The sequence below is a fragment of the Oncorhynchus clarkii genome, chromosome 5, assembly GCF_045791955.1.
Source record: "Oncorhynchus clarkii lewisi isolate Uvic-CL-2024 chromosome 5, UVic_Ocla_1.0, whole genome shotgun sequence".
In the NCBI taxonomy this organism is placed as follows: domain Eukaryota; kingdom Metazoa; phylum Chordata; class Actinopteri; order Salmoniformes; family Salmonidae; genus Oncorhynchus; species Oncorhynchus clarkii.
In genome coordinates, this window is record NC_092151.1 from 47328204 (window position 1) to 47341127 (window position 12924).

General features: G+C 41.8%; 1 protein-coding gene across 8 annotated transcripts in view; it reads right to left on the bottom strand.

The window, feature by feature from the left end:
• Positions 1-3915: 3915 nt before the first annotated feature.
• The window catches only part of LOC139408936 (mitogen-activated protein kinase 10), a 99319-nt gene continuing 90310 nt past the window's right edge, over positions 3916-12924 (bottom strand). For 5 of the 8 annotated variants that reach the window (XM_071153426.1, XM_071153432.1, XM_071153424.1 and 2 more), the window contains 3 exons: positions 11774-11837; positions 11254-11331; positions 3916-5106 (listed from right to left, as the gene is read on the bottom strand). In XM_071153426.1, the coding sequence (XP_071009527.1) occupies positions 4964-5106; positions 11254-11331; positions 11774-11837 (285 nt within the window). In that variant the 3' untranslated portion in view covers positions 3916-4963. Of the gene's footprint in view, positions 5112-11224; positions 11332-11773; positions 11838-12924 lie in introns of all 8 variants that reach the window. The other 3 variants (XM_071153429.1, XM_071153430.1, XM_071153428.1) reach the window with 3 other exon arrangements.

Sequence of the window (12924 nt, forward strand, 5' to 3'; positions counted from 1 at the left end):
TGATGTGCTGTTGTACATTTTCCACTGGATATTTTTAAATATAAGAACCCACACGTTTGTAATTATTATTACTGAAGTGAAGCGGGTCCTTGTTTTGAAAGACTGAATCTCTCACTAACAACTAAAACTGTACAGGGACGATCATTAAATGCAAAAATGTTTATTTGTTGTGAACTCTTTATCCTACGCATACAATAACAAAAACATCTTCAAATTTCTTTAGATAATATACCTGGCCATTTCAACAGATCAAAGATTTTTTACCAAATTTGTAGTTACTGAGTTTTGCCTTTGTAGGGCAAGCATAAACCAGTCGTAAGAAAATTGTTGGTAATTGATCTAAAATACTATATACATTAAAGTTCTACCCTGTTCTAAAACATTTCTTAGAGCCTGTGAACGGGAAGCCGAGCCCTATCCTGGATACATCTCAGAACCCCCGTTTAGCACTTTATTAGCTCTTTAAAGTGTATGCTTAGCTCTTTGAAGTGTACTGTACTGTATACAGTGCTTACAAGTAATTGCCCACTTATTTACAGTATGGAGACATTAGAAATAAGGGTGTAATTCTAATTGAAATGTGACTATCAATATGACTTCTATAGGTTTGTATTAATTATGACATACTATCTATTTACAGTATTTATATGGTATTGTCCATGCAAGCAAGAAAGTTATACATTTTTGCTAATGCACTGGCTTGCAACAAACATGCAGGAATTCCTTAACAATTTGAATGTCATAATAACAAGACAAATGCACACAATGAAACATTGCTGCTATCCCAACCAATCTCCCAATGTTTCTGTAAACTGTGCTTAATCTAGAAGTGTAGTAGATTAAACTACGTATGGATCTCATGCGTATCTACTACGTATGGATCTCATGCTTATATACAGTATACAAACAAAAGTAAAACTGAGTATTTCATCCCTTTATTGAAATGTAAGGACACTGATCAAATAAGACATTTACAGATACAAACCAAAACCATACAAATTAGGAGGTATTCTGCTCAGTTGCTAGGTAACTATATAGGTCAGAAGAACATTTATATGATGATGACTATCTGATAACAAGTCCATTGTGTTTTAAAAAGTAGGCTTAAATTCTACATTATTTAGTTATTCAAAGATGCAACAATAACATGGTAATGGTCGTAGTATAGTTCCAATAGGGAGGACATGGGCATCGGTCAGTAGTGGTGACTATGTGCATCTACAGTATGTGCAGACAAAGGGTGTGAAATCATGCAGAATCAGATTGAACAGGACACGCTAGACACTCGGGTTTCAACATTTCTGGTAACTTTCCCAAAAATTTCCAGGTTTTTCAGAAAATCCTGGTTGGACAAGAGGAATAATCAGTGAGGGAATCTTCCAACTGGGAATCCTCCAACTGATATTTACGGAAAAACACAGAATTTTGGGAAAGTTACCATAAATATTGCAATCCTTACAGACACCAACTTCAGATTCTACTTCAAATAATACCTAAATTCAGCATCTCAGTAATGGGGTCCGTCAATCTGTAGCTTAATTTCAGTGCACGCATCGTTGTATATCTAAGATGAGGAAATGGCATAATTCCAAACAAGGCACTTCCCATTATTCTGATTCAGTCAATGAAAATAATAAATAAATCAATAATAAATAAACTTCCAGTCAAAAATTATATTTAACATTACTGGTCTTATAGGTAGTCGATATATCATCGGATTCCCTTTTGACAAAATATGGCATTAAGGTAGTACTCATTCAATGTAAATTAAAATGGATGCAATTTGAGGAACAAAACTAAAAACGAAACTATGAGGTAACCCCCCCCCCCCCCCCCAAACTGTTCTGTGCTTCCGACAGTAATACACATATAAGGCGACTGTCTCCTGAACTACTCTCCTTTACACCACAGTAGTGACACAGAAACAGAGTGAGTGACCTTCCTGGTTGTGGTTAGGTGACATTGGGAATGACATGCAAGGCTGTGGGTGGGACTGGGATGCTGTGGGTGGTGCAGGGATGCAGTCAGAATAGATTTCATTTCACAAAAACACAAACCAACTACGAGAACTTAAGGTTCCAGCTCAGCAACAGGGTTTGGGTGAATTTACATTTCAATTCAGTCAATTCTAGTTCTTATTCCAATTTTCCTAGCCTAGTGGTTAGAGCGTTGGACTAGTAACCGAAAGGTTGCAAGATCGAATCCCCGAGCTGACAAGGTAAAATCTATTGTTCTGCCCTTGAACAAGGCAGTTAACCCACTGTTCCTAGGCCGTCATTGAAAATAAGAATTTGTTCTTAACTGACTTGCCTAGTTAAATAAAGGTAAAATAAAAAAATAAAAAATGCATTTCAATGAGAAATGTAGAATTGGAATTTCAGTTGACATTCAGAATTGACTGAATTGAACCCAAACCTGCTCAGCCCTGCTCCTGCAGAAGATCACACACTGTATGTATATTTACATATCCATCATCAATCGAAGCTCCCCATCCACAGGTTTCGTCACCAATATGGTTGAAAAGAAGTTCAATTACGTTAAATGGTATTATAAACAAAAGTATTTATAGTTGTAATTTATCATATAATTAGTGTTAGCTTTTGTAATCATGCAGCAGGACTAAAAGGTCAAACTAAGGTGAAAGGTTAGGGGTCAAATGTCAGGGGTCAAGGTGGTGATGTCATGTGGCAAGGTGTGCTATAGAAGAACATCCAGTACTGCCTGCCTGCCTGCCTGCCTGCCTGCCTGCCTGCCTGCCTGCCTGCCTGCCTGCCTGTCTGTCTGTCTGTCTGTCTGTCTGTCTGTCTGTGTCTCACACAGCTGTACAGAATTACATATTTACAAAGGGCGGGGGTGCTATGCAGTGTCGAGCACTAGCCCTAACACCTGCGGAAATAATCACATGAAAACACACCAATCTGTCACCCACACAAGAGACAAACCCAAGGACCAAACCTAGAGGTTATTAAAACATAGCAATACAGTCACATAGGGGAAAGTGAATGGAGGTTTATACACTGCTCAAAAAAATAAAGGGAACACTTAAACAACACAATGTAACTCCAAGTCAATCACACTTCTGTGAAATCAAACTGTCCACTTAGGAAGCAACACTGATTGACAATAAATTTCACATGCTGTTGTGCAAATGGAATAGACAACAGGTGGAAATTATAGGCATTTAGCAAGACACCCCCAAAAAAAGGAGTGGTTCTGCAGGTGGGGACCACAGACCACTTCTCAGTTCCTATGCTTCCTGGCTGATGTTTTGGTCACTTTTGAATGCTGGCGGTGCTTTCACTCTAGTGGTAGCATGAGACGGAGTCTACAACCCACACAAGTGGCTCAGGTAGTGCAGCTCATCCAGGATGGCACATCAATGCGAGATGTGGCAAGAAGGTTTGCTGTGTCTGTCAGCGTAGTGTCCAGAGCATGGAGGCGCTACCAGGAGACAGGCCAGTACATCAGGAGACGTGGAGGAGGCCGTAGGAGGGCAACAACCCAGCAGCAGGACAGCTACCTCCGCCTTTGTGCAAGGAGGAGCACTGCCAGAGCCCTGCAAAATGACCTCCAACAGGCCACAAATGTGCATGTGTCTGCTCAAACGATCAGAAACAGACTCCATGAGGGTGGTATGAGGGCCTGACGTCCACAGGTGGGGGTTGTGCTTACAGCCCAACACCGTGCAGGACGTTTGGCATTTGCCAGAGAACACCAAGATTGGCAAATTCGCCACTGGCGCCCTGTGCTCTTCACAGATGAAAGCAGGTTCACACTGAGCACGTGACAGTCTGGAGACGCCGTGGAGAACGTTCTGCTGCCTGCAACATCCTCCAGCATGACCGGTTTGGCGGTGGGTCAGTCATGGTGTGGGGTGGCATTTCTTTGGGGGGCCGCACAGCCCTCCATGTGCTCGCCAGAGGTAGCCTGACTGCCATTAGGTACCGAGATGAGATCCTCAGACCCCTTGTGAGACCATATGCTGGTGTGGTTAGCCCTGGGTTCCTTCTAATGCAAGACAATGCTAGACCTCATGTGGCTGGAGTGTGTCAGCAGTTCCTGCAAGAGGAAGGCATTGATGCTATGGACTGGCCCGCCCGTTCCCCAGACCTGAATCCAATTGAGCACATCTGGGACATCATGTCTCGCTCCATCCATCCATGTCCAGGAGTTGGAGGATGCTTTAGTCCAGGTCTGGGAAGAGATCCCTCAGGAGACCATCCGCCACCTCATCAGGAGCATGCCCAGGCGTTGCAGGGAGGTCATACAGGCACGTGGAGGCCACACACACTACTGAGCCTCATTTTGACTTGTTTTAAGGACATTACATCAAAGTTGGATCAGCCTGTAGTGTGGTTTTCAACTTTAATTAATTTTGAGTGTGACTCCAAATCCAGACCTCCATGGGTTGATAAATTTGATTTATATTGATAATTGTTGTGTGATTTTGTTGTCAGCACATTCAACTATGTAAAGAAAAAAGTATTTAATAAGAATGTCATTCATTCAGATCTAGGATGTGTTATTTTAGTGTTCCCTTTATTTTTTGAGCAGTGAATATTGCTGTACAGTAATGTATGAAAAGGGCCCACTTTGCCACATCGACTGAAGCACAGGCAAGGAATTTGGGTTACCAGCAGCCAGTCAATTTACACTTCACAGAAAGATGACTGTCTCAGTATTTTTTATATTTTTTAATGGTGCCATATTTTTTTGGGGGGGATGGGGTGTATAAGTAAAGTAACAAGAAGTTCATATTTCATTGTTTTTTCTTTTTGAATGAAAATTAAAGCTTAACTTTCACAATCATTATTCTTTACGTTTTCTTAAATCCCTTTTAATATGATACTTTTTTTATTTTGAATAATCTTTGTTCTTTTTCAGGTTTTGGTGGGTTGGTTGGTTGTTTGGACATTGCGTTTCACCTTCTGAAGAACATTGGGTTGCGCAGGCAGGCTGCTAGTCACCTGCAACACCCCAGGGGTCCTGCGGAGGTCTCCAGGCTGCTGTCAGTGTCTGAGGCCAGGGTCTGGTCGGTGGACATGGAGGAGATATCGTTGACGGAGGGGGAAGGGAGGCTCTCACCACTGCTGTTCACGGCTGCACCTGTGCTGAGGGAATCAACAGACAGCCGGGTTACAACGAAGTAAGAGGAACTAAGGAAGTACACTGAAATTCAAATTCCAATTTTACTTCAGTGCTTTTCAATTAGAAAAATGTGGAATTGGAATTCCGTTTGCCTTCTGAATTGACTGGAATTTTAATGGAATTGACCCCAGCCCTGCCACAGACACTACTGGACATTCTCAGTCAGTCACAACCCTTATTGTGACACATAACCCCACACAGAAACTGGACACTCGGTCACAACACAACCAAATAGTACACCCAGAACCCCACATACAAACACATCACAGTGTGTCACCAGACAGGTGAGAGGCGAGTTAAGGCTGGGGTACTCTGTCGGCTATCTCCTTAAATACAATAATATCACATTAGTGCATTATAAGAATGTAATACTTTTATGTTAAAAGATGTAGTTCCCTATCTACCTACCTGTCGTTGGAAACATTACAGACCAGGGTGACATTTCAGCATTCATGTGCAACTGTTTACCACTAGATGGTGATGAATTTCTGCAAACATACAGACATGCTTAGGATACAGGACAGTATAGTACAGTATTTTAATGCACTGTAGGTACACAGTATGGATAGTAGCCAGACCATTTCTAATACAATATAGATATATTTGAGGCAAATGTCTTTCAGTCCTGTTTGTCTTAAGTTTCATCTTGTAAGCAAGAGTTTGGTGAGTGGACAGTTATGCTTTTAAGATGAATAAACGTTTGTCGGTGTTCTGGCTTGTTAGGATGTTTAACCGAGGGTTACATTTATACAAATGTTGAATTATACTGGGTTTGTTTTCCAATCATTTTTAAAAAATAGATTTTTTAAAGTCATCCCAAGTGGATGGGGTTGGTCATGGGGGATATATGCCTCCTTTTTTTTAAATATATATTTTTTATTATCCTTCAAATATGCATTTTGCATAAGATACATAAGGTAACCAAGGTGGTTCCCTACAGAATCCCTTCCCTATGTGTAAACTTGATTGTGTTCACCCTAGATAGAGCTCTACTGAGGTTCGGTTTAACATGGTAGTATTTTGCTCTAGAGAGGTAGATGCAGCCTTCCAACAGAGGTAAGGCACGCATGGGGGTCCAAGGTTTTCTTCTGGGTATTTTGTTGTTTTTAGCAGTTTTTTACATTTTATTTATACACTGCTCAAAAAAATAAAGGGAACACTAAAATAACACATCCTAGATCAAAATGAATTAAATATTCTTATTAAATACTTTTTTCTTTACATAGTTGAATGTGCTGACAACAAAATCACACAAAAAGTATCAATGGAAATCAAATTTATCAACCCATGGAGGTCTGGACATGGAGTCACACTGAAAATTAAAGTGGAAAACCACACTACAGGCTGATCCAACTTTGATGTAATGTCCTTAAAACAAGTCAAAATGAGGCTCAGTAGTGTGTGTGGCCTCCACGTGCATGTATGACCTCCCTACAACGCCTGGGCATGCTCCTGATGAGGTGGCGGATGGTCTCCTGAGGGATCTCCTCCCAGACCTGGACTAAAGCATCCACCAACTCCTGGACAGTCTGTGGTGCAACGTGGCTTTAGTGGATGGAGCGAGACATGATGTCCCAGATGTGCTCAATTGGATTCAGGTCTGGCGAACGGGAGGGCCAGTCCATAGCATCAATGCCTTCCTCTTGCAGGAACTGCTGACACACTCCAGCTACATGAGGTCTAGCATTGTCTTGCATTAGGAGGAATCCAGGGCCAACCGCACCAGCATATGGTCTCACAAGGGGTCTGAGGATCTCATCTCGGTACCTAATGGCATTCAGGCTACCTCTGGCGAGCACATGGAGGGCTGTGCGGCTCCCCAAAGAAATGCCACCCCACACCATGACTGACCCACCGCCAAACCGGTCATGCTGGAGGATGTTGCAGGCAGCAGAACGTGCTCCACGGCGTCTCCAGAATCTGTCACGTGCTCAGTGTGAACCTGCTTTCATCTGTGAAGAGCACAGGGCGCCAGTGGCGAATTTGCCAATCTTGGTGTTCTCTGGCAAATGCCAAACGTCCTGCACGGTGTTGGGCTGTAAGCACAACCCCCACCTGTGGACATTGGGCCCTCAAACCACCATCATGCAGTCTGTTTCTGACCGTTTGAGCAGACACATGCACATTTGTGGCCTGCTGGAGGTCATTTTGCAGGGCTCTGGCAGTGTTCCTCCTGCTCCTCCTTGCACAAAGGCAGAGGTAGCGGTCCTGCCGCTGGGTTGTTGGCCTCCTCCACGTCTCCTGATGTACTGGCCTGTCTCCTGGTAGCGCCTCCATGCTCTGGACACTACGCTGACAGACATAGCAAACCTTCTTGCCACAGCTCGCATTGATGTGCCATCCTGGATGAGCTGCACTACCTGAGCCACTTGTATGGGTTGTAGACTCCGTCTCATGCTACCACTAGAGTGAAAGCACCGCCAGCATTCAAAAGTGACCAAAACATCAGCCAGGAAGCATAGGAACTGAGAAGTGGTCTGTGGTCACCACCTGCAGAACCACTCCTCTATTGGGGGTGTCTTGCTAATTGCCTATAATTTCCACCTGTTGTCTATTCCATTTGCACAACAGCATGTGAAATCAGTGTTGCTTCCCAAGTGGACAGTTTGATTTCACAGAAGTGTGATTGACTTGGAGTTACATTGTGTTGTTTAAGTGTTCCCTTTATTTTTTTGAGCAGTGTATTATAGTGCACTCCTGACGTGTCTCACTCTACTGTGTGGGAGTCGTTAAAAGCATATCTAAGGGGCCAAATTATTTCATACACAGCGTATGACAATAAACAGCGCACTAAACGCTTATCGGAGCTATCTCAACTCATTCTAGATGTGGACAACAGATATGCCTCTTCTCCGATTCCTGAACTCTACAAAGAGACTGCTACACTAATCGGAATTTGACAATCTTTCCACTGAACAAACGGAGCAGCTTCTGTTTAAGTCGAGGCAGACATTTTATGAACACGGAGAGAAAGCTGGCAAGTTGTTATCTCACCAGCTTTGACAATCCGCTGCTAGCAGCACCGTACCTGAAATGTGTGTTGCAGCTGATTTAACTTCTACCAATCCCAAATAAATCAACAATCAATTTAAGCAATTCTACTCTGCTCTTTACTCGTCAGTGGCTCTTCCTGACACATCTCGTATGCATGCATTTCTAGACAATCTGGACATCCCCTGTCTCATCTCAGATGAACAAACTAACATGGATGCCTCAATAAGTGATGATGAAGCTACTCTGGCAATCCAGTCCATGCAGAGCAGTAAAGCTCCTGGGCCTGATGGCTTCCCTATTGAATCTTATAAAGCATTCTCCTCTAAACTATCCCCTAGGCTCAGCTCAATATACAATGAAATCCTTTCTAGTCAGAAACTGCCCCAGACATTTACCCAGGAGACCCATTCTGTTTTTCTTAAAAAGGACAAGAACCCCCTAGACTGTGGCTCATACCGCCCCATAAGCCTTTTGTGCTGCGATTATAAAATTCTCACTAAGGTCCTCTCATGCCGTTTAAAGACAGTGATGCTTAATATAATTAACTCTGACCAAACCAGGTTTTTTTCAGGTAGGCAATCTTTCTATAATATGCGGCGGATATTTAAAGTTCTTTATTCTGCCCACTCAACTCGACAGCCAGAGGTCGTCATCTCTCTTTATGCTGAGAAGGCTTTCGACCGGGTTGAGTGAGAATATCTATTTACAGTACTAGAGAGATTTGGGTTTGGCCCGGCATTCCTTTCCTGGATTAAGATGTTGTACTCGTCCCCAGTGGCTTATGTTCGCACCAAGAATGTTACCTCAAGCTACTTCCCTCTCCCACAGGATTACGAATTGATTAATTTGAAATGACTCGTTCAGACATCTTATTGTAATATGCAGAACTCAAGAGGTCCTCATTAATCTTTCCTTTAGAGGATTAGATAGAGCCATTTGCTCTGAAGTTAAATGAAATAGCCCTATCTATAATTTCTTGTAGATTAAAATATGATTGAGCTCGTTCTGTTTTCCCGGGCTGGAATTGACACCAGCATAACAGGGTATGGCAGAATGGGTAACCCCTTGACATGGTTGTCTAAAAACATTAGCAGAAAACAAATAGATGAGGACCGAGTTTAGGACCGAGTTTGGGAAACTGACCAAGTTAAAGAGCAGAATTTTAAACTAAAGATACAAATATTTAAGCAAGTAGGAACACAACAGTTGTTTGGTTCTTGTAAAAGCCCTATGCTCCCGTAGCAATAGAACAGTTTTATTTCTTTGTATGCTCCTATCTTCCCGGAGCAGACATTTAAGCTTCCTGTTGAATCTGTGGCGTTAAACTATCGTAGGTAGCTAGCAAATCTCAAGTCTTTGTCCTAGACAAAGCATCAGACTGCGAAGAATGAGAAAGATGACCAGATACAAAAGATGTACCTGGACATGTGTGGCTCACTTGGTAAAGCATGACACTTGCAACACCAGAGTTGTGGGTTCGATTCCCAATGGGGGACAAGTGTAAAAAAATGTATGCACTCACTACAGTAAGTCGCTCTGTATCTGTCTACTAAAATGTAAATGTAACAAGCAAGTTAAGAGAAAAAGTGAGTTTGCTAAGGCTTGCTAAAACGATCCCTCTCGGTCCAGAGCATGCCAATGGTGCGGTGATATGTAGGCAGACCATTAATCTCCTGTTTGTGTCTGTAGCAGTGGGAGGCACGTGATTATAGGACAGTGGAATACATTTAATCTGACCTCCAATAAAACAGGGAGGCAAAATCACAATTTATGGGTTCATACATTGATTGTGTCGAATAACATGCTTACTCTAATGCTATCCATCTATGTAAGCCCTGAGCCAAGTGGTGCTGAAAGGCAGTGCTTTAGAGCCTGGTACTACTACTGCTGTGAAATATTGCCATCTGGGGCTCTTCAGCTGCACTGTGTCTGTCCTCAGCACTAGGAATACCCATCTGCTTAATTGCAGAGTTCTAGAGAGGAAGAGAGAGATGAGAGAGAGGTAGAGAGATGAGAGACAGAGAGAGGTAGAGAGATGAGGGACAGTGAAGGGAGAGAGCTACAGTATCACACTGTGTATTAAATCAATCCCAAGGTAGCAGTTTAGCCTTATCACTGTCCAAGAGCCCATAACAGGCATGTAAGGGGTTCCCTCTGTAGATCCATCCAGAAAACATTCTCTGCAGAAATTTGCTGCAGAGAACGACCGAGGCAAGTTGTTTTCCTCTCTCAGCAACACTAGACTCTGGATGGACGCCATAATAATGTTACCAATACTGTGCCATCATGATTCCACACTGCTCCACAGTGGCCATACAGGTGAATGACACGCAGCTGCCGCTTTGGTAAACACTCCAATATTTTATTTTTTACTGAAAATGAGATGAGTTCTAGTGCTATCTAGAAGAGTATGGACCAAGGACCCCAGCCTTAAATCATGATATGTGACAGTGCATACACAGATGTGAAGAAAAAAAACAGCCTACATGATATTTGCAGAGAGTAGGTGGATAGCAACCTTTTTAATCAATCCACATTAACACTGCTCTGTTACTCAATATAGAGTGGAGTCACGGATATCTTTCTTAACACTTAATTGCATACAGTAATACCATTCAAATAAAGATGAATCACTAAACATACACAAAACATGCAAGTTTGGTCAAAAATGACCAAATCTACAGTTTAGATCAGGGGTGGGCAATTCCAGTCCCCAAGGGCCTGATTGGTGTCACAGTTTTGCCCCAGCTAACACACCTGACTCTAATAATCACCTAATCATGATCTTCAGATTATAATGAAATTGAAAATCAGCTGTGTTGGATAGGGATGGAGAAAAAGTGTGACAATAATCACACCCTCTAGTACTGGAGTTGCCCACCACTGGTTTAGATGGATACTTTTACATACAGATATAATTACTCATCTACAAATTCCTACAGATATAACACTTATTTAGCCTATCAATTATATTTGTCTCGGGAAAACAAGATGGGAGACAAAGACGCATGGGTCAACGCACAGATGGATTTCTGTTACAAGAAGACCCCAGTGATTATACAGTATTATTAAATCAACTTACAGAGGGACTAGGTTATGCACTGAGAGTACCTGAGGGAGAGGGTTGTCCCTTCACCACCCCGTTCTTCGTCCTCTCCTCAAAGTTCATCACCTCTTTGTAGATTAGTTCTGAAAAGAGAGAGAGAGAGCGAGCATGAGAGAGACAATGGAGAGGGAGAGACCAAAAGAAAAGGGGAGGAAAAAACATTAAAATACCAGCACAGAAATCTATTCTCTGCTTTAGCTGTCTCTTGTTGTAAGTCTAATTACAATGGGAAGGCAGCAAGGTCATTGGAAATGTTAATATACAAAGTTAGTAAACAGAAACAAATAGAAAACAGATAGGAATACTTAATTGTTGACAAGCTTCTACAGTAGGTAACTAGATACACAAGAGAATAGAGAAAAGTAGTGAATGTAAGTTGGGAATTGTCTCCCTAGAGACCACAAACGTTACAACTTACAAATAATTTAGCTTTTATTCAGAGATCCTACCTTATTCAGAGATACTCCCAAAAGAGGCATCCATAGCAATAGAATTAGTAACTATAAAGGAATATGACATGTTTACCTTTCCATTCATCGATAGAGTGTTCTCTCTCATCCAGCTGTTTGTCATAGATAGCAGGAGGAGGCTGGAGGGAGAAAGATAAATCGACTGTTTGCTGAACCTGGTTTTAGCAATGGCTAACAGATTGGTGATATCTAAGAACTGCCAGTATCATGACAGCATTTAAACTATCCCTTGAAAAGAATACAATTTAAAGTTTCAACTATAAATTAAATGACACAAGCTCTAAATATGTGCAACACTAGCCATCTTTACAAAATATGTAGTAGCCGCAGGCACGCACGCACGCATCCACACAATGCATGAGAGTTCTGTAAATCAGCAGAGGGGACATAATATACACTCTCAGCATCAGTTGCATGAGGTGTTTGAACAGCCAAACCCATTCACTGCACAGAACAAGTGTAAAGGACAAGTAAAAGTAGAACAGAGATCATGATGAGAACAAAGAATGGTAAGATACAGAGGTGGGTCGGGATGACAATAGGCTACCGAATTGAGATGAAGAATGAAAGAAACGGAAGATATTTCTTACAATCATTTACAATGCCTCTTTCATGACAATGAATCTCTGAACAACTAAGACAATCTGCTCTAGTTTTCCTTTATGATTAGATTATTGACAGGAAGAAGGACAACACCTCCTCTGGGGATGTAATAATAATAATAATAATAATATTTAACTTGTAGAGCCTACAGACCAGGCCCTTCAAATATTTCCATATGAATATGTTGTTGTCTAACATCCTATAGGCATGCCAGCCTATATTGCTTTCCATTAGTGAGGAGAAAGCCACACAGACACAGTACAGCACATATACATTCTGCCATGTCATCTCTGTAAGAGTTGTTCTATCAACTTAAAATAAGTGTTATAATGCACCATAAAATGTAATATAACTCATTATAAATTCCCTTAGAAGTCATTATGTGTGTGCCTCATAGAACATGTTACCGAGGGGTTTCTTTGGATGGTGCAACTTTGGTCATTTATATTTGTAAAGCTCTATATATGCTGTACAGTTTTTATATGCTGTCCTATATACTGTACATTTCCAACCAAAAAGGTAGCACCATTTTTCTAAGAGGTCATTGAAAAAGAGCTGAAGATTGGGTTTTGGACAGCCGCCCCAAAATATATGTAGTACAGT